General features: G+C 40.4%; 4 protein-coding genes across 4 annotated transcripts; 2 read left to right on the forward strand and 2 right to left on the reverse strand.

Moving 5' to 3' along the window:
- Positions 1-998: 998 nt before the first annotated feature.
- On the reverse strand, positions 999-6030 carry sdhb (succinate dehydrogenase complex, subunit B, iron sulfur (Ip)). Its single transcript, XM_023278913.2, has 8 exons — positions 5879-6030; positions 4632-4765; positions 3840-3925; positions 3473-3609; positions 2969-3085; positions 2763-2864; positions 2542-2664; positions 999-1546 (listed from the first exon to the last, which is right to left on the reverse strand). Exons 1-8 carry the CDS (start codon positions 5948-5950, stop codon positions 1466-1468), a joined length of 852 nt encoding a protein of 283 aa, XP_023134681.1. The 5' UTR covers positions 5951-6030; the 3' UTR covers positions 999-1465.
- Positions 6031-6260: 230 nt separating this feature from the next.
- Positions 6261-8892, forward strand: mrpl20 (mitochondrial ribosomal protein L20). Its single transcript, XM_023278914.3, has 4 exons — positions 6261-6484; positions 6714-6824; positions 7583-7660; positions 7749-8892. The coding sequence occupies exons 1-4, from the start codon at positions 6398-6400 to the stop codon at positions 7920-7922; spliced, it is 450 nt and encodes a 149-aa protein (XP_023134682.1). The 5' UTR covers positions 6261-6397; the 3' UTR covers positions 7923-8892.
- A 494-nt stretch (positions 8893-9386) lies between these two features.
- On the forward strand, positions 9387-16257 carry atad3 (ATPase family AAA domain containing 3). The gene is made up of 16 exons (XM_023278898.3): positions 9387-9690; positions 10179-10255; positions 11189-11290; positions 11387-11446; positions 11534-11603; positions 11695-11860; positions 12081-12150; positions 13500-13655; positions 13748-13804; positions 13891-14016; positions 14105-14229; positions 14375-14426; positions 14529-14599; positions 14731-14898; positions 15241-15349; positions 15465-16257. Exons 1-16 carry the CDS (start codon positions 9498-9500, stop codon positions 15936-15938), a joined length of 2076 nt encoding a protein of 691 aa, XP_023134666.1. The 5' UTR covers positions 9387-9497; the 3' UTR covers positions 15939-16257.
- A 1245-nt stretch (positions 16258-17502) lies between these two features.
- LOC111574378 (transmembrane protein 240-like) lies at positions 17503-21174 on the reverse strand. The gene is made up of 4 exons (XM_023278930.2): positions 21072-21174; positions 20635-20741; positions 19437-19627; positions 17503-17664 (listed from the first exon to the last, which is right to left on the reverse strand). The coding sequence occupies exons 2-4, from the start codon at positions 20718-20720 to the stop codon at positions 17525-17527; spliced, it is 417 nt and encodes a 138-aa protein (XP_023134698.1). The 5' UTR covers positions 20721-20741; positions 21072-21174; the 3' UTR covers positions 17503-17524.
- Positions 21175-22453: the final 1279 nt, after the last annotated feature.

Genomic DNA, 22453 nt, shown 5'->3' on the forward strand with positions numbered 1-22453 from the left:
CAGAAGGCACGTTAGAGACTCTGAAGGCGACTGGAAGAAGATTCTTTAATCTGATGAGACCAAAATAGAGCTTTTTGGCCATCACTTTGTCAGACACCAAACACTGCACACCACCCCACTGTGAAGCATGGTGGTGGCAGCATCATGATAGGATGTGTCTCAGCAGCAGGCCCAGGAAAGTTTGCAAAGGTAGAGGATAAAATGAGTGCAGCACAGTACAGGGAAATCCTGGAGGACAACCTGATGCAGTCTGCATGAGAACTACCTGGTAGAAAACTTGTTTTCCAGAAAGACAGTAACTCAAAAGTATGCAGCCAAAGCTACAGAAATATTTTAAAGACAGTGAGGTGAATGTTGTAGAGCAACGAAGTCAGAACCCAAAATTCAAACAAATGAAGAATCGGTGGTTGGACTTAAAGTTGACTCACAACCCCCATGTAACCTGACAGATCTTTAGTAGTGGTTTTTTTTTCAGAGGAATTTACAAAATTTGCAGTGTCCAGGTGTGCAAACGAAATTGAATTGGCCAGGATTCAGTTCTGAAAAGCAGTAAAAGGTGAAAATTTGCAAGGAATTCAAGACTTTTTCTAGGCACTTTATAAGAAATGTATAGTTTCTAGGCTCGCTGATTATCAGAGATTTTATATTAGACTGTACAGGTGTTGCCTTCACCCTGTAAGCTTTGGCCTTACGCTGTTCTTTCAGGTCATGTCAGATGTACTGCACGCAAACGACACCCAACACCTACTGCAGATTTGTTTTTAGATGAACGCTAAATTTTGTAACAGTGCAGATGAACATTGTCTCTCTCACATGAATTCCAGCACTGTTACTGCCTGTATGAGGTTGAAGTGAACCCAATGAAGCGGCCGATGGATAAAGTCTATTACATTTCTGGTTTTGCACAACAGTGACATCTAGAGGACAATACTTTAAGGTGATAGGAGGTTGTCAGAAGTGACTTCAAAAGCAAATAATAACCAGGGATAACCACTGCAGGCATTTCAACTATTTATTTTTCCATCAAAACAAAGAGTGCTGTTGGTATGCTGGAAGATCTGAGGGAACATATACACGGTATGGATGGAAGCGACCTGCTACCTTGAAAAGCAACAAGCTAAAAAAATGTTTACACACAAGAAAACGCCTTGTTTTTACTGTAATATGTAGCATTATGTCTCCAAAGTACACAATCATACACACACAGTAGAGTTGGAGATAAATATTTCCGTTATGGAACATGTAAGACTCAGACACACACTCTCTCCTGCATTCATAATGTACATGTGCGTTTGTGTAACACCAAGTCCTCCAACCACACACACATTTCTATTGGCGGTCTGCCCAGTGTGGTGGAAGAGGAGATAACTGGTGCACTGGCCCATCAGACCTCAAGAAGCATTTTTAAAATCAATATATAATTTAATCGTGGAGGGGCAAGTTGTACAAGAGTACAACAGAGGTTTTAGACAGCGGCTGCCTTCTTCTCCTTGTATGTAGCCATCATCTTCTTGATCTCAGCAATGGCCTTTCCTGGGTTCAGCCCCTGAGAAGAAGAGCAGAGACAATCATTTTAAATAGTGGATGAGAAGACAACATGAAGGGAACAAACAGAACATCTAGTCTGTGTCTGAAGGGTATAAGATATAGGGCGTGTCCTAATTTACTTACTTAACTACTTCTCACTCCCCATGAGATCCAGAAATTGATCTGGTTCACGTCATGAAGACACTACAAAAAATTTTTATCACACCGACTTTCGCATTTATTAAAAATCTGTTACCAACACAGCTGCAACCCTGAAACATCTCCACAACGCAGTCCTTATTGAAGCTGACGGACAACTAGCAGAACTCACTCAGATGTTGTATTACTCCTAATTTTCAGACATCATTTGTTTTACCTGATTTCTTTGTAATTTCCTGTTGAAGTGCATCATGGATTAAAGTTATTTTTAAGCAATTTGATGGTATTTTTACACAGAGTTAAGTACATTCTAATTGTATCTGCATATATCATAGTCACACATGAGGCTGTGTATCAGGTAGGAACTATATTTTGATGTGATGAATTATTTAATAATTTCTTACAATATTTAAGCCAGCTACTTCTTGTAGAGATCATAAGGCAATCTCAACACAGAAAGAATTACTAAATAATGACTATTACAAACGGATATTAGTAAACACAGGTGCAAAGTAAAACAGTTAAGCCCAAGTATTGCTGCCAGTAAAATGACTCATTCACATGCAGTGTTTGTGAAAAGAAATATATTTATAAAGTGTGGTTCAAGAAGTCTGTGCAAATTGTTAACACAGAGTTAGGTCTTTTTGTACACTTGCAGATGATTTTCATGACCCCCGAGAAGAAAAGACATCTACTTTCACTACAAACCTGTGTTATTAACGCATCTTTGCAGACATATTCTGCTTTAATCTCAATCAAAAGACAAAACTAAGGCAGATGGACATGCTATCAAGTAACTGAGCTGTACCTGTAGTCTGAGCTGTGATATGCATGTGGTTATTTACTGCATTTTACCTTGGGGCAGGTCTTGGTGCAGTTCATGATGGTGTGGCAGCGGTAGAGGGAGAAAGGATCCTGCAGCTTGGACAGGCGCTCTTCTGTGAACTCATCTCGTGAGTCAATCATCCAACGATATGCCTGCAAGAAAGCAAGTCATGTTATTCACAAGAATGTCTATTTCCTGGGCTTATAATAAAATAAAACAGTTGTCCATGTTCATGTGCACAAACACTCACCTGCATGAGCACAGCAGGTCCGAGGTATTTGTCTCCGTTCCACCAGTAACTTGGGCAGCTCGTACTGCAACAGGCGCACAGAATACATTCATACAGGCCGTCCTGCACATGAGAAAAGAAAGGAAGGATATTTAGTTTCATACAGTTCTAGGTGCCGGGAAACTTGTCGGTCAGTGTTTTACACTGAGCTAAAAACAGCGGTGTACCAGCTTCTGTCTGTCCTCCACGGTCTGCAGGTACTGCTCCTTCCCTTCCTGTGACTCATCCTTCTTCTTCAAGTAGGGTTCAATGGATTTGTACTGGGCGTAGAAGTTACTCATGTCCTGCAAACACAATCCTACAGTCAAGGATCATGACACTTACAAATGTTGAAGTAAAAAGTTCATAAATAAACCCTCTGAAAATGCTTTGGGAAACATAATTCCAGAAAACTGTATTTTGTCAACTGTACTAAAAATATATTCACTGACTGTCTGATTAAGTTTGTATATAATGGCCACAGATATGTTGGATATAGATCCCTAACAGAGGGCTAAACAGTTGTGTTACCTTCTACTTGTTACATATAAAGGCATTTAAGGTTCAGTTTACATTTTACTAAGAAGTTTTTAGCCTCATGGAGTAATGAAATGATTTTGTTAAAACAAGCACACAACTGAGAGGTAAACGTATTGTTCCACTGGACTCATGATTCTGGAGTTTTTACTCACAGGTACCAGATCCTTGACCACATACATATGTGGCAGAGGGTAAATCTTAGTTGGCTTGCTAATGTTGGTGTCAATCTTGTTGAGACAGGCCAGTGTGTTTCCTCCATTTATGTTCATTGCACAGGATCCACAAATACCTGATTCAAACAAAGCAATAATGGCTTTTAGTCAAACTTTTGAAGCAATCTGAAGACCAAAACACATTTCTACCACAACACTGCACGAGTAGTTTGTGCAGTGTTTGAGCAATAACAGAAACTTGTTTGAATACGATTTAAAGTTCATTAACAAATATTCAACTCTAAGGACGTGCATAAAGAACAAACTAGTGCTGGTATCATATTTTTTTAGCTTGCATGTTATTGACCTTCTCTGCAGGAGCGACGAAATGTCAGAGTGGGGTCCATTTCATTTTTAATCTTGATGAGGGCATCAAGAACCATTGGGCCACAACTAGATGAAGAAGAAGAAAAAAATCAGTCACTGAGGGCGTAATCTGGTGTCAGTCAGTAACATCAAACCACGATATGTTTACTTGACCAGAAAAAACCCTGACAGCTGTTGTAGCTGAAAGGCATTGTTATGTGTTGGATTGTTCTGGCTGAAGTGTCATGATGACAGAAGAGAAGTGAGAGTCTCTCCAAGCTGATTAGAGAACAGATGAAGGAAGAGGACTGGAAATATGCCAGGCTGTCACAGCCAACCGAGTTAAATCCACCTGATGGATTCAATTAGTTCATCAATAATGCCCTCTGTGTATACCTGGACACCAACAAAGGGCTTTCAATTATGCCTTCAGCATGGATTTTCCTGAACCAGAAAATCACTGCTTCTATTAAAAATGCTGTAGTCGGCAGCATCCACAATGAAAGACAAGCTGAGATTTAAGGATTATCAATGCTTAACCTGACAAAGTTGTCATCATTGCATTTTTTTCTAACATATTTAGAAAATCACCTGCAATACTAATAGAAAATAAATGTTTTTGAGCAGTTGTTCAAAAACACTGAGTGCATCTCATCTATGATTTTTGGGCATCAGAACACCATACACTGAATTCTCAGTTGCATATTTACGCAGCTAATGAATGTACGCGCACAAGTCTACACATTGCAGCACTTCCTGGACTTTACTTTGGAGGAAACATAATGACACTCACGTGTTGAGGTCAATGTCGAAGGTCTGCATGCGAGGTTTGTCTCCTGGAGTGTCTGGATCCCATCTGTAGATCTGGAACTTCTTTATTCTGGGTTGTGCTGCTGGAGCTGCAGCTGTTTGGGCATAACGCACCGCCTGACCACATAGACAAGGGAGAAAAACATGACTGCTATGGCTTTTAGCTATTTACATTTGATTTCTAATCTAAACAGCACATGGGTAAAGTTATTAAAATAAAAGACAGACGTATTTGCTGTTTTGGCCATTCAGTTTTATCTGGAAACCACTAGCAGCAGGAGGCACCTACACTTATTTATGTAACTGTCAGTAGGTTTGTCATTTTAATAACTTAAACACAGCTTAAACCTGCAACGAGTAATAAATTAGTTGTAAACTATTAAATTAATCAGCAATTATTTTAATAGGTATTAAATAAGTTTCAGCAATTTATAAAGGAAAAAAAATCCCTGATTCCAGCCTCTTACACCTGAATATTTTCCAGTGTCTTTCGTTTATGACAGTAAACTGAGTATCTTTGGGTTATGGACAAAACAAGACATCTGAGAACACCATCCTGGGGTACATAAATGGACATCTTTAACTATATTCTGAAATATTATAGATCAATTAATTGTTCAAAAAAATCGCCGGACTTAATCATGGACGAAAACACACTTTAATTTCAGTCCTACTAAACATAATATTTAAGCTAAGGCAACATCAGAAATAGAAACAGCATCTGAGAAGACACATGAACTTCCTAATCACAAGAAATGTGTAATTTATTAATAACAGCAACCAGCCACGTTATAAACAGTGCAGAAGGTATACATAGAGAGACTCTAAAATGTTTTAGATAGGTTGTTTTGCCTGGACTTCGTTGATAAAGTTGCCGGACTGTCATATTATGGTATTAGCTGAACAATGTTTACAAGTTTCATCAACTCGTTTCCTGCCACGTTGGGTGTTGAAGTGGATTTTAACAGTCTGCACTTAAAGAACACAAGTCAACCGATAAAAAATACACTAAAATATTTCAGGAGTTATTACAGAATAAGCGCTATTAAAGTTAAGCGTAGAGCTAGCTAGTAGCCAAACTTCACTACGTAACCTGGACTTCAGAACATAGACGGAGCCTTCACAGTCACGAGCCAGTGTTGTAACGTTTTTTAACGGCAGAAACGTTACAACCAACAGACACTGCCGCTAACTGAACCAGCTTATTTCTTCTAAAGCCGGTCGACCTACCACCAGTCCTGCCGGGGAGCGGAATGCCAAAACACCACAGCGGCTCAAGGACGTGAGACCAGCAGCCGACATTTTGGAGTTTCTCTTCTCTGACCTACACCGCCTGCTGTCCCAGAATGCACCGCGCGCAGTTCCTTCACGCGACTGGGAGCGCATGTTTTGTTCGCCAACGTGTCCCGCATATAAAAACCGCGCACGCTAGAGCAGCATGTAGCTTATTGTTTTTCATGTGCATTTTCTTTTTTCTTTTTCTTTTTATTAATTTATTTTGTAAACAACAACCCTCTGTGGTAATAATGAATCAGTCTGTTTAAATCACTCCGCATGCTCCTTCTTGACTTTTACCGGAATTTAAAACGAGCGTACCCAGAGCGCCGCCGTCAGTCGTAGCACAGCGTGTTGAACACTACTCGCTTAACAGTACATCTGCTGGTGGAGCCGGGAAAAGGTCATTTCATTCATTGTTTTAACTCCGCTAACAAGAAGAACTTGGTGAAGTGAACTGGCTGGAGGGCAGAGATGGTGTTTCTGACCTTGCCTTGTTGGATTAGAAGCCGTGGACCCGATAGATACTGGAAAGTTCAGGAACTTCTCAAACATGCACGGGTAAGGCTGGGACTATTTGCTGGAGCAATGATGTGTTCCATAATATCCTCGTGTTGTTGTATTTGTGTTGGCTACCTGGAGTGTTGCTTGAGCTCCTGGTTCAGTGAGTCATTATGCTACCTTTTAGCTGTAATGAGGTTTTGTCATGATGAGATTCCGATGTGTCATCACGCCGATCTAATATCAGCAGCATAATGATGGTACATTTGTTGTGGTCATCTTCTAACAGCACTTCAGAGGCAGGAAGAACCGCTGCTACAGTCTGGCTGTGCGGGCTGTCAGGAGAGCTTTTGTATACGCTACTAAAGCTCGGAAGCTCAAGAAACGGAACATGAGGACGGTAAGGCCCACATATCACTGAATGCAGACTCTTTAGCTGTCACACAGAGCAAAGGCAGGGATGTGTCATTTAGATTTTTGGTCCAAGGAATTGCTTCTAACTGCAGAATTGAGGCTTGATCTCTTTGGTTTTTGGAAACCACATTCAAAAAAAGTAGTGAATGTGCAGAAATGTTGCCTCTCTCTTAAAGTCAAAGCAATTCAGTTTAGTTTATTTCACCAGGATGAATACAAAGCGATTTAACTGATTTGATGATTTCAAAACAAACTATTAAAACAAGTACAGACTGTAGACAGCTTGATTACCGTCTAGTCCAGGGGTTTCTAATATAAGCGTTATGACCTCCAAAAGGAGCCCAAGATAAATCAGATGGGTCACAAGTTGATTAAAGGGATACTGAAGGAAACCATAGGCTTAATAGGTTTATTTTTCACTATTATTGTTTGTTTTCATCAAATAATGGATATTTTCTCCTTGTCTGGGCCCTAAAAATTCTTCATATACATAAAAAAGAAAACAAAAGGATCAGTCTTTGGTTGACTCACAAGTAGACACTGTTATATGTTGCAAGTAGGTTGAGAAACACTTCTTTAAAGGTCTTGTCTTGGATTATCCTCCTATTGTCCTAAAAGGGTTTGTATGTGACAGAATAACAAGACTTCTTGCACAAACAGTTCTGTACAAATAATAAATGTGAAACTAATTCTGTGTTGGGATCAGTACAATTAATCCTGTGTGTGATGCTCTTATTTCTTCAGCTCTGGATCTCTCGTATCGCTGCAGCAACACGAGAGCACGGCATGAAGTATCCTGCTCTGATGGACAACCTAACAAAGGTTGGTTGTGTTGGATATGTCAGCACTGCACTATTCATCACGTTCTTTACACTGCTGGTTTACTCTACTCGTTTTTTCCTTCATACAGAGCAGCGTTCAGCTCAACCGTCGTGTTATCAGTGATCTGGCCATCACAGAACCTCGGTCATTCCTCTCGCTTGCGAAACTGGCTCGCGCTCGGCAACAAGAAGGCTTCCGTGCAGCGTTGGGTGACGGCAGCGAGCCTCCTGGTGTCTTCTCCCGTGTTGTCATGCTGCAGTGAAAGACTTGACTCCAGCATGGAATTCCAGTTGCTGTGTGGTTTAAACAACGGCATTCTTGGATTGTTGAGATGTTCATTAAACAGTAAACCCGGCACACACTCACCTACTTTATCGCTGTTATTTCACCAAAGTGTTTTTCACCTAAGATTTACCTTGAGACCAGTGGTTGGACAGCATGTTTGATCAAAAAACCGTTGGCTTGTTGTGAGGAATTTTACTTTCTGATGACAAATTAGCCCATTTTATGACATGTTTCTGAAACTTGTCTTATGAAGGTTAGCTGCTCCCTGGTCTTTCATATAAAGATACATTTTCCTTGTTAGTGAAGTTTTAAACAGTTACCACACAGCAACTACATCCCTGCAGTAACTAGGGATACAATATGTTGCTCAAGGACACTCCAGTAGGACAGATGATTACTGTTGCAGTGCCTTGATCCCTGGCCTTTTGAGGGCAGCTTCTCTGTTCTCTATGCTACCGTGTACCAATACCATTACTGTGTTATCTACAGGCAACGAGATCTGACAGGTTTATATGATCTTCCCTATTATTAAGGCCCTTGGCATTTGTCATTGCCCTCCTGACTGCAAACAGTACTGTTATTGTGAATTCCTCCTATGTTATTTCAGAAAATTCTTGAAATTGGACATCATCTTAATCCACAATGGCAGCAGATGTTATACAGCATAGCAAAGGTTTATTCTTCAATCCTTCAGACGTGTGGTGCTGCAGTGTTACCTGAAAAATGCTCCTCAGCAGCCCTCCTGATTACCTCCAGTGTCATGATTGAGGATTATCAGTTTCCGTAACCCTGTGCACATGATATGCACCCTTAAGTTATGATTTGATGCTGCTGAATTGTGTTTTCTGGAGATGGGAGATTTTTGTCTCTATGTAAATATAATTTTATCATCTCTTGTGATAAAGTTGTTGTCTAAATGTTTAGTTCATTAAACATTTTGATATTTAGTCTGTTGTCCTGTCTTTGTTGGATCTATTTTTGAAGAAAAAAAAGTGTTTAATGGATTTTAAGGATTATTTTACTCAACACGGGTTGTCTGTAGCCCTAAATTGTTCCTTTTTTCTTACAACACCAAAATCTTGGGAAACAGTTAGAAATTTTAGACGGTTTGAAGTTTTAGAAATTTCTGAAGATCTGATCAAATTCATTGAATGCTTCTTCCAACGAAACTGTACCACAAAGGTCATTACATCAATGTCAATGACTTACAACAGTAGCAGCAGCCTGATGCAACCAAAAGGAATCGCGTCCTTCCTCTGTGAGTTGTACCTGATATGACCCTCTGCGGCTACCGTAGGAGCAGTGGGCGGGGCTACGTGAATGACCTTTACTGAACGCTAGAGCCAGAACAGCCAATCAGAGCAAGCAGTACTCGTCATGACCCAATCGTTGTTGCTGTTGCTCAGCTTACGCTACATCTGTTGCTGCACCTGCGCAGAAGGCGGCGGCGTGACACGCGTGTGGAGGAAGTGCTTGACAGATCTGTAGTAGCTGCTCCCAGACCTGCCGCACGCCGAACCGGCCAAACTGTGATTTATTAGTTCCCAGTAACATGTCGTGGCTGTTCGGCCTGAACAAGGGGCAACCGGAGCCGCCTCCCGGTTTACCGGTTCAGCCTCCACCACCTCCGCCGCCAGCCGGAGGCTCCAGCAGCGGTGGAGATAAACCCAAGGACAAATGGAGCAACTTCGATCCCACCGGGCTGGAGCGGGCTGCTCAGGCGGCCAAGGAGCTCGACAAGTCCCGTAAGTGTTCAGTGGTGCAGCGTGGCTCACCGGAGTGGAGGCGAAGCTGGATTATTATAGCGGTACTACACTTGGAAAGTGGGTGAACAGGCACCGGGCTCCCATCTGCTTCTCCCTGGTACATGGTAGACATAGAACAGATTAGATAATGAGGCCCACACCACAGTCAGAATCCTGTACACATGATTTTATGTGAAGGAATTGACTCTCTCTGAGGACAGAGCCATGCTGCAGCCAGCTTCATTCAAACAGACAGAGTGCAGAGGTCACAACCTTGCAGTCTGACTTGAAGCAACCAAATTCCAGCCTCTGCCACACACTGCAATCCGTCTTATCTAGTTCATGATTATATTATTCACCTTTTAAATAAGTGGAGACCAGAAATGTGTAAAAATAAAAAGCCACATACAACACAGCCACCGAAAGGTCTGAAAAATTCCTCTCATCTTTAAACTCTGTCTTGTGTGTTTCCTCTCATCATTATCCAGGACATGCCAAAGAAGCTCTGGATTTGGCTCGGATGCAGGAGCAGACCACTCAGATGGAGCACCAGAGTAAAATGAAGGTATCGCCAGCAAACACCTTGACATAACGCATTCAAAAGTCAAGTAAAATTAATTTAAAGTGCAGTTCTACACAAGAGCAGAAGTGGCAAACGATGCAATATGTCTGACAGATGTGTAACAATATGTCTTTCTAAATAGTCAATCAGCTAGATAGTCAGTTAGGAATAATGTTTTACTTGAGAGAAAGTTTTCATCCTCGATATTCTGCATATTTAATCTGTGATGTACAGTAACCAAAGCCATTATAGTGACACAGATGGTGGCAAATGAGAGAGAACACTTTTCAACCTATTTTTAAAGAGCTTAAAAGAGTTTTTCAACTGTGATTGATGTTGTGAAAGTGAACTGTTGGATACAGTGGAGAGTGAATACAGTCTGGTGCAAATATAACATCAGTTACAGGGCCTGAAGGCTTTAACTTAGCGATGTATTTAGTTTAAGATTGCTATTATGGAATTGTTGTTGTCAAGGTTTTGAATTAATTTTAAGTATACAGGGTTTTCCTGACTCAGAACTGGTCTCTGCTCTGTGACACAACATGATCATGATCGGGCTACGTACAGAAAAGATGATACGTGAGAGGAATGTGTTAGTAATTTGTCAAATCTATGCATTTTCCTGTCAATTTCATAAAGAAAATGTCTAATTTGCTCAACTAAATGAAATCCTAGTTAACAAAGCTGGTTAAACAAATCCACTATGTAGGGAAAAAATGTACTTATATAGTTGAGTAGGTTTGAAAGTATTTAAAGTGTCAAAATTTCATTGTACATATGCCCAATGACAATAAAGGCATTTGATTTGATTTGATTTAGCACCATGTGTTCATACTTCTGAATCTTTTTGAGGACTCTCATGGCATCAAGTCAGTCACGAGTTTGCTTTGGTGATTCTCTGGTGTGTTGATTTTCCTTTGTGTGTCATTTTGACAGGAATATGAAGCAGCAGTCGAGCAGCTCAAAGGCGAACAGATTCGCATCCAGGGTGAGGAAAGAAGGAAAACCGTGAATGAAGAGACCAAGCAGCATCAAGCGGTGAGGACTTGAAAACACACAGTTGTTCCTTTTCTTTTAGTATTTTGTAGCCGTGAAATGTTTAAGTTTTGTGGTTGTTTTTTTGACTCGTTACAGAGAGCTCAGTATCAAGATAAGCTGGCCAGACAGCGATATGAGGACCAACTAAGGCAACAGGTGAGGTCATCTTCCCTGAGCTTTAGGATACAATGCTTTGAAATGAGACAAGCGTCAAACTAATGACTGTTTTTAATTTGCCAACAGCAAGCTCTGAATGAGGAGAACCTTCGCAAACAGGAGGAGTCTGTACAAAAACAGGAGGCCATGAGGAAAGGTACAGACCTCACAGGGAACGACAAGTTCTTTTAAGACGTTTGACCTGATGTGCAGAGGTTGATGTTTTTGTTCCGTTGTGGTTATTGTAGCAACGATAGAGCATGAGATGGAGCTGAGACACAAGAATGAGCTTCTGCGCATAGAGGCCGAATCTAAAGCTCGAGCTCGTGTGGAGAGAGAAAATGCAGATATAATCCGAGAGCAGATCCGTCTGAAGGCTGCAGAACACAGACAAACTGTGCTGGAGTCCATAAAGTAAGTAATCCCTAGTTTTTCTAATGGTAGTTAATAGACGTGGAGTATAGACAGTTCTTGCATAATGCTGAAACTGGCGATGTTTTTAAAGCAGTCACCATCACACATCCATGTAATACAGAAATGGACAGTTTTGCACGTTAAGGAACTGGTTAATCTGCAGTTGCACCATATCAGTCCCTTAAGGGCGTGCTGACAGTTTACTTGTATTTGCTTTCAGGACTGCAGGTGCTGTGTTTGGAGAAGGATTCAGGGCCTTTGTGTCAGACTGGGACAAAGTTACAGCCACGGTGAGTTTCCAAGAACAATCAGATTTGTGAATGAATACACTAAAAACAAATATATATTCATCACACTCTCTCTGAAGACAGGTGGCAAATCTCTTTAGTTAGTTTAGTGAAAAAAAAAAACAACAACAAATGCATGTATTTACAGATATACTAACACCTCTAGTTCACACTGACTGATGCTTGTTTACTCATAAAGATTTTTTTGAGTATTAACAAATTCCTCCCTTAATGAAAATTAGATTTAAAACAAGAACGACAAGAAAAGCACTCACAGTACTCCGCTGTTCATTCCTCAGTTTGTGTATTCAGAAATCATGGCAACATAGAATCTGGCCATTTAATATAGATCGATCGACAAACTAACTAAATAAATTTAAAAATTACCTTGCATGAGCACAGGCATGTGTTGTGCATGTGTACGTTATGTATAGATACTGAATTGCGTGACCGAAATATGTAGCGGGTCGAGTGAATTGATGCAGGTAACTGACACCGCGTTCACTTGTTGTCATGGTTATAGTGACGCCGTGCCGGCCGCTATATCTCGCGATGGGAAATCCCTAACAAATTTGTAGATCCAGACTATAAGCTGCATCACTGCCAAAATATAATCACTTGGTCCTTGTGTCATTTCTGACCTTCCCTGAAAATTTCAACCAAATTCGTTAATCCGTTTTAGAGTAATGTTGCAGACGGACAGACAGATTCACAGACAAACGTACACCGATCGTCACATAACTTTGCTGCGTTCCTTGGTGGAGTAATTAAAGTAAAAAGCTTTTTTTCATACTGTTGGTAAATACAATTACCACCTTTAAAATTCTTTCATTATATAGATAATAGGCTTTGCTTCTTTTACTGGCTTTTACTTCCAAAGTCCTCATTGATGAGTCTCCCAGTTGTTGGTAATACCTCTGGGGGGTTATTTTGTGCAAACACTGCCAGGCACTGACCTAAATAAATGGTTAACAGAAACATAACTGCAATTTAACTGGTCACTGGGAAATAAAAACTGCACATATAGAATTACCAGTCACATAATGTTGACTTTTAAAGCTTAGAAAGCATTTTTTGCACTGGTTATACTTTTACACACAAACTACACTCATTGCACCACACTTGCGTCTGTGCAGCAACCCAACTGGCTGCATGGTTCCTGGTTCTGCTGTTACAAAGCAGACGACTGACTCTTTAAGTGTAGAGTTTCTGCCTTTTTATGTCTCTGCTTGTATTTTGCAATTAAGGACATCAAACACGCAAGAGTAACCATAAATTCTTTAAATGCTCAGACTCTCAGTGTGGGGAAACCCCCGTTTGATAGCGATGTTACTGTTCTCTCATACCACCAGGTGGCAGGACTGACCCTGCTAGCTGTTGGAGTGTATTCAGCCCGAAATGCAACAGCGGTGGCAGGACGTTACATTGAGGCCAGGCTTGGCAAACCGTCACTAGTGCGGGAAACGTCCCGATTCACCGTGGGAGAGGCAATCAAGCATCCCATCAAGGTAGTTAATAATGTATTGATCCTTTTGCATTTTGTGAGGTGGACAGTATATTGTGATAATCACAGTTTTTCCTGTCCATCCTAACTATTTAGACGACCAAACGGCTGAAGAGTAAACCTCAGGATGCCCTTGAAGGAGTTGTGCTCAGTGTAAGTGAATGTCCAAGTCCAAAAATAAATGTAATTGCTTGGGACAGTTATTTTTTTGTAATGACATGCATTTTTCCATTTCTCAGCCTTCCCTGGAAGAGCGAGTGCGTGACATTGCCATCGCAACAAGAAACACGAGGCAGAACAACGGCCTCTACAGGAACATCCTCATGTACGGTCCTCCAGGGACAGGAAAAACTCTGTTTGCCAAGGTACGTGTCAGGGATGAATGCCAATGTAAAGATTTAGATGAATGGTAAACAATGCTGTGTCTGGAGAATTTCTGTTTGTGTTGAGTAGAAGCTGGCAATGCATTCTGGGATGGACTATGCCATTATGACTGGTGGAGATGTAGCACCCATGGGTCGTGACGGTGTGACTGCCATGCACAAAGTTTTTGACTGGGCCAACACAAGCCGACGCGGGTACGCTACTGAAAATGTCATTTGTTGTCATTAAACGGGGAACTAAGATAATGTGCAACATACATGCAATAAGCAACACTGTCAGCTCCAAACATATAGACAGATATTGCAAAGTGCATCACCTCTCTCCTGTTTCCTGTTACAGCCTGCTGCTATTCGTTGATGAAGCTGATGCTTTCCTCCGCAAGAGATCCACTGTAAGTCTGCATGTCTTTCTTACACGAAAACCTTAAAAGATTCCTTCTTTCACTCAGTCTAACATCAAAAAGTGACCATTTCTTCACTCCTGTTTTTTATAGGAGAAGATCAGTGAAGACCTCAGAGCCACTTTGAATGCATTCTTGTATCGCACTGGAGAACAGAGCAACAAGTAAGCATATATTTACGTAACATTACATATTCACAGCGCATACCTCAGCGGTTTCACACACTAAAACCTGTACCTATTTATTTCCAGAACACTGGAGCTGCTTGATGTTTTTGTTTTATTTAATTCTGCAGGTTTATGATGGTGTTGGCCAGTAACCAACCAGAGCAGTTTGACTGGGCCATAAACGACCGTATAGACGAAATAGTGAATTTCGCTCTGCCGGGTCCTGAGGAGAGGGAGAGGCTGGTGCGGTTGTACTTTGACAAATACGTGCTGGAGCCGGCCACTGGAGGGAGGCAGTGAGTACTGTTGCAACACAGCTGTTAAAACAGGGCATGACCCCAAACCACTGCACACCAGGGAACCCATACTGAAACAAGTAATGCAGTACAGTTCGCCAGGTCTACCCAATCACATGTAGTGTTTATTTCTTTCCTTTGGAAATGTATAATATTTATTCATTTATTAGAGTGATTCTTCACTGGAAGGGTTATATTTAAGCTATTTGAAGCATTGGCTGCAATGCTCAGCAAGATGGAAGCAATTTAGGACAATGAAATTAGCAAGAAACTACATTCAGACTAGCACAATGGATAATTTACTTTGTCCCTCTCTCATGTTTCTGTTTTGTGTGTGTGAAGGAGGATGAAGCTGGCACAGTTTGACTATGGTAAGAAGTGTTCTGAGATAGCAAAGCGGACAGACGGCATGTCGGGAAGAGAGATCTCCAAGCTGGGTGTGGCCTGGCAGGTACGTTTCTTGTAGAGTTAATCTTAACTTTACAGCTCTTTTTTTTCTTGAAAATGCTACAAGACTTTTATTTTTGTGAAGTTAATGTATGTGTCTAAAACGTGTTTTCTTCTAGGCGGCAGCATATTCCTCTGAAGACGGCGTCCTGACAGAGGCCATGATTGACGCTCGAGTTGACGACGCTGTCAAGCAGCACCTTCAGAAGATGGACTGGCTGCATGGAGATGAGGAGGCTCAGGCAAAGAGCCTCACACCTCCACCAACTGGGGTGACAGGCAGCGGAGGAAAAATGGGCTTTACTCTTCCCCTCAGCGAGGCACCTCAGGCTGAGGATGTGATCGCTCCAGTTCTTGAGGTAGATACAAAAGCAGAAGGTGAAACTATGCCACCTTCATCAGACATCCACCAGTCAGCGGAGGGCAAAAGTGCCGTCCCAGCTGAACAGGACTGTGAAGATGCTGCCAGAGCAGAAGCTACGATAACAACTGAAAGTTTAGACCAACCTGCTGCCTCCACTGACACCAAGGGCAAGATGGGAAAAGAAGACAAGACTGGACCCTCTCCACCAAAGGATGGAACTCCAGTTTGAGCTGTAGCTTTGCCCAGTATGTCTGGATTAAGAATGAGTGTCCTGTCATTTTATCTAGTCTGTCAGTGTATGTCTAATAGCCTGTTTGACTGTCTTCATGACAGACAATTTCACAGAGCTGGGGGGAGATAACAAGTTTAACAATTCAAAACACAAATGACATCTGGGACTGTTTGATATTAATATATAATGTATACATTGTAAAAGTGTGCTTCACACAGAACCAGACGCTGAGTATGTAATGACACTATATAAATGTTGTGAAAAGTGGAATGTCTGCTGAAATAATTAAATGGCGCCATGTTTTCATAAAAGTAAAGATTCTGAGGTTTTTTACAGATGGTAATTTTGTGGCACGGTTCTTATATGACAATATTCCCAAGTTTTAATGATGAAATTTCTCTTCGACAACCTTTGAAATGAACAGTGGCATGGAATCTATTGGTCTCACCCTAGAACATACTAATAAAACACTGATTTATTTAGAGAGCTCAGGCCTCACAATGACATTGTCAAGCGTAATATATGGTTTTGAAGGCAGAGGGGGTTGAGCAGCACAATACATAACAGCAGGGGTGCAAGCTGAGAGAAGGGTAAAGACTGGGTGAGGCAGCCATCCTGATCTATAGACACTCACTTGGGGATTTCAATATTTCACAGTAATGGCAGAGTCCTGGAGGAAGCTTCTGATAAAAGGCAAAGTCAAGGACATGAAACTGTCCTTGGTTTGGAATAGACCACATGATAAACCCTCATCACACCATATGGAGTGATGTACGGGTTAGCATAATAACCCATCAATCGAGTAGCCCTGATTACGAAAGTGGAGGATTTTTTTCATGGTAATGGAGATGTTTAACTCTGCCTGATTAAAAAAGTAATTAATTGTGAGACATGAAAAATGTAAAGGTGATACAGACTTAAGGTCCTGTCTAAGTCTGTTTAGAGATCTTGGGGGAATACTACTACAAATGTGATGTTAAAAGTATAAAGACCAAAGGGAGCAGCATGAATCACTTGAATCTGGGAGTTAAAACTGTCACTAAGTACTTGCTCAAAGGGAATAGCTGAATTCATTAAGTTTCTCTGTATAATATAAAAATGTTATGACAGGATAAGTGCCCTAAGGTGTTAAAGTTGTTAATCTGCATTATATAAACACAATTAAAGTGAACTGAATTGAAAAATACAACTTTAAAAATGATGGGGAAAAAAGCAGTGGCATGAAGTTCATAAGATTGAGGCTACAGTAAGTGTCTGGACTCGAGTTACAATATGGGTAATTAAAGCCTCGTGTTTGGGCAAAAAAGGAAGACTGCATGGAAAGACGTATCCAGATAAACACATTACAACTCTGCAGCCTCAAAAACACCTGCCTGAGTGCATTATAGATGCAGTGTGGGCATCTATAATGTACTTTTACTTTTGGGCCTTTTAATGTATTTTGTAATTTTGGTTCCCTGTTGCTATATCTTCATCATTACTATTATTTTACTTTCAACCAGAACTGCAAGAATTGATGATAAGCCAGAAAACAGCGCACTCACACGACAACTGATGAATTTCATGCAAATTTTTATTATTTGTCAACAGGTTTCACTATCTGTATATACTGGCTGTTCTGCAGTATGTTCTTGCTCGAGGTCCTTGGTGTCTTTTGGATGTAGCTGTGTTAACACATTCACTATGGTACGTAATGTGGGTATCCTTGACCAGAGATAAACATCTAGGGGGAAAAAGGACAGGGAAGTCTTCTCTTTATACTCCATACTCCTTCCTATACAGCAAACACCCAAATATACAGTTGTGCTCATAAGTTTACATACCCTGGCAGAATTTATGATTTCTTGGCCATTTTTCAGAGAATATGAATGATAACACAACAACCTTTCTTTCACTCATGGTTAGTGTTGTGCTATAGTTTTTTTTATTATCAAACAACTGTGTTTATTCTTTTTAAATTATAATGACAATAGAAAGTACCCAAATGGCCCTGATCAAAAGTTTACATACCCTGGAGGTTTGGCCTGATAACAGGCACACAAGTTGACACAAACGGGTTTGAATGGCTACTAAAGGTAACCATCCTCACCTGTGATCTATTTGCTTGTAATCAGTGTGTGTGTATAAAAGGCCAGTGAGTTTCTGGGCTCTTGACAGGCCCTTCATCTTTCATCCAGTGCTGCACTGACGTTTCTGGCTTCTAAATCATGGGGAAAGCAAAGGAATTGTCAAAGGATCTGCGGGAAAAGGTAATTGAACTGTATAAAACAGGAAAGGGATATAAAAAGATATCCAAGGATCTGAAAATGCCTATCAGCAGTGTTCAGACATTAATTAAGAAGTGGAAACTGAGGGGTTCTGTTGAAACCAAACCACGGTCAGGTAGACCAACAAAAATTTCAGCCACAGCTGCCAGAAAAATTGCTCGGGATGCAAAGAAAAACCCACAAATAACTTCAGCTGAAGTACAGGAGTCTCTGAAAAAAACTGGTGTGGCTGTTTCAAGATGCACAATAAGGAGGCACTTGAACAAAAATGGGCTCCATGGTCGAGTCGCCAGAAGAAAGCCGTTACTACGCAAATGCCACAAAGCATCCCGCTTACAATATGCCAAACAGCACAGAGACAAGCCTCAAAACTTCTGGAACAAAGTCATTTGGAGTGATGAGACCAAAATTGAACTTTTTGGCCACAACCATAAACGCTACATTTGGAGAGGAGTAAACAAGGCCTATAATGAGAAGTACACAATCCCTACTGTGAAACACAGAGGTGGATCACTGATGTTTTGGGGATGTGTGAGCTACAGAGGCACAGGAAACAAAATGAATGCAGCATGTTATCAGAAAATACTGGAGGAAAACTTCCACTCATCAGCCTGGAAGCTGCGCATGGGACATACCTGGACGTTCCAACATGACAATGATCCAAAGCACAAGGCCAAGTCTACCTGTCAGTGGCTACAACAGAATAAAGTAAAGGTTCTGGAGTGGCCATCTCAGTCTCCTGACCTCAATATCATTGAGCCACTCTGGGGAGATCTCAAACGTGCAGTTCATGCAAGGCAGCCCAAGAATTTACAGGAGCTGGAGGCTTTTTGCCAAGAAGAATGGGCAGCTTTACCATCTGACAAAATAAAGACCCTCATTTACAACTACCACAAAAGACTTCAAGCTGTCATTGATGTTAAAGGGGGGAATACACGGTATTAAGAACTGGGGTATGTAAACTTTTGATCAGGGTCATTTGAGTAGTTTCTGTTGTCAATATGATTTAAAAAGAGTAAATACAGTTGTTTGATAATAAATGGCTTCACCCAACCACTTACCATGCATGAAAGAAAAGTTTTTGTGTTATCATTCATATTCTCTGAAAAATGACCAAGAAATCATAAATTCTGCCAGGGTATGTAAAGTTATGAGCACAACTGTATATATATATATATATATATATATATATATAAAAACCTGAAGTTTCAGATGGCTTGTTACTCACTGTTAAGTTGGCTTGCCGACTTCCAAACGCGATTGAGCCACATCAACAACCAGGTGATGAGGATCCCCGAGCACAGTCCAACTATCACATCCATGTTCTGCTGGGTCATGATGTCACTCCCAAAGAAGTTTTCTCTGGAATCTACCGTTGACATGGCTCCCTCATACGGAACAACACGATAGGCTTGTTGGCTACAGTGACCAGTGGTGCAAAGGTCAAGAAACAGCAGAAATGTGAAGCAATAATAGATTCATTATATATGAGAAGAAATTCAGTTTGTGAGGATGGTCATGTCTCAGTAAGAACTGACAAAGAGGACTATGTGTGATGTATGATCAATATCTGCAACTAATGGTGACAAAAACACTTTTGTCACTCTCTGGTAGAATGACTTTGGATGTCTGGTGAAAAAAACACGCCTTCAAAACATCCTTTGTTCATGAATTATAAGAAAAATACCCTGTAATAATGTATATTTAAATTGTGAATTTAAGAGGTAGGGAAAAAAAAACTTAATTTGTTGATAATTTAACAGCTGCATCACCAGTAATTGACAATCCCTTAAAAAGTCTCCAGAATTTTGCAAATATTTGCAAAACAACCCCCCTTACCAACGATGTCTATTTTCTTTTTAAAATATTCTTATATTAAATATCATAAAATGTAGACAAGAAATATGTTAAGATATTTTTTACATTTGTTATGTTTTAGTGGGTCAAAAGTCCTACCTTTACATTTTCACATATTACAAAAATATAAGTTATTTTTCATTGGCTAGCCCTCCGCATGACTCTGATATAAACAGTAAGAAACAGGCTGATTTATTGTCAGAATATTGCAACTGCACACCCTTAAAACCCACTTATTTTGATTTTCTCTGACCGGTAAAATGGTTTTAATGCTATTTAAATATTAGTATGGCCGCTGTCATTCAACTTACTCTTACTCTGGTTGACCATAACATTGCAATGGCACTGATTTGAGATTTTAGAGCACTAGCTGAGGCAGTTGCTGATTTGCTGACATACAAAGTTGGTTTAACAGGTACATAACACCTGCAGTGACACACAGCAAAGAGGACAGGTGTGTGGAGTAAGGATCTGGGCTTTTTCAAACCCTTAAAAGAACACTGATCAAAGCAAGTTTATGAATATAAGCGCTAAATTTGTTCTACAAACTAAGCTGCTTTGTGTCTTACCTCCCACAGAAGCACTTGCAGACCCGGTCCTCCCCCTGCCACAGCGGGAAGAAGAAGTTATGGAAGCGGAGAAGGAGTGCGTTCATGTCGGACGGAAGAATCACAGTCTGAAACAAAACAGTAACTGGGGTAAGTACAAATAAACACCTTCAGGAAAAAAATAAGTTATCCACTCGTTAGTTAACCGTCAGTCTACGCGTAAATTACCAGGTTTTAGCTAGTTGTTACCGTTACTGCAGGCGACACAATTAGAGAAACACCGAGCTGCCTTCATATTCGGACTTAGAGGTCTCACATATTATACACATTATTGCGCTAAGAGACGAGAGGACCGAGTTTACCGGTAGCTGTTCACACATACACTCGGTGCTGCTACTCCCAGAGGTCTATAACACAGCTGAGGAAGGTGGCTGACAGACAGGACGCTTCACTTTTACCTGTTTAAGGTGAGTAGTTGAGATACAGGAGGGCTTCTGCTCAGACGACTTAAATGAGTGCCATGGTAACCGTTAGCTTTAGCTTACCTGACCGTCATTTACATTCAAACTCATGTTATTGGCTGAAAAAACAAACGGTTGCCTGGTAAGTTGTTAATTTTTTTTAAAAAGTGTAAGCTAAGTAGAGGACTTTGTTTATATTAACTCAATTTATTTACTTGTTTTAAACTACATATATATAGAACTTGATATTGTGAATATTTTTGCTATTTATGCTAACTGGAGTGTTGCGTTCACGGCCATAACTATAGTTTGAATATTTGGAGGGACAGAGGATGCCTCCCACTGGAAATATATTTATTTATTACTTATTTTTTATACTGTATTGGTCCTGAAGGACTGCAACAATTTATGGTGGAAATGTCTTCATTTATGTAAACGAAAGCAGAAACCTCAGGCACAATTTGACAATTAAAAATATCCTGAACAAAAATACAAATGCAGCTTCTAATATTATATAAATTTCTATCTATTCTTTCTAACATAGGGGGATAAGTATGTGTTGTTCTAACACACAGTATCTCTGCATCAAATTGAACATCATAAAGCAACCAAGTACGGTCTATATTGAAGATTAGATTGGGTGGGTGGAGAGTGGTTTCACAAACTAGAAATCATAAATTAGTGAAGAGTCACACATCAGCTGCACATAGAGTTAATGACATTCTTGATGCTTCTTGACAAATTTTGTCCCGCTCGTCCTGATGGGCTTTGAGAGGTTGGTGGACATTTTGGAACACGTCAGACACGCCCATCCAGAGCATCATGTGGCAGATTGTCTCTGGTACCATACTGTCTGAAATAATTTCTTAGATGACAAATGGTGGAGTTGTGGACATTCAAGTGTCTGACTGCGACCTTGACTGACGTGCAAGCTTCCTACATGTCAACAGCCTGTTTACGTCTTTGGCCAGACTATCTGATCATTCATCAATGATGGAGAATTCATCACCAGTTGAAGAGTTCCAAAATTTATTCTACACACCTGACCAAAATTAAACAATTTTCTAACTTGAACAAATGAAATTACATTTTTTAACTTTTTCTCTAAGTCCAAAAAGAAGACCACTTGCATGCTGCCTTTACATTTTTGTTCACTGCATAAAAGAATGCAATGCAATTGGACTGTTAGGCATTCTGTAATCCTTTAAGATATTAATTCTCCTATCAACCTACTGTTCTCCGTTAATATTATTCCTGATGAGTCAACAGACATACAGGCATGATTTACACTTCTGGCTTCTTTGGTGACTTTATTTTGGAGAAGTTGCCTCATTAAAAGTGCATGTGGCACCTATTTACATCAATGATAAATTCTTTAA

The sequence above is a fragment of the Amphiprion ocellaris genome, chromosome 5 (assembly GCF_022539595.1).
Source record: "Amphiprion ocellaris isolate individual 3 ecotype Okinawa chromosome 5, ASM2253959v1, whole genome shotgun sequence".
In the NCBI taxonomy this organism is placed as follows: Eukaryota; Metazoa; Chordata; class Actinopteri; family Pomacentridae; genus Amphiprion; species Amphiprion ocellaris.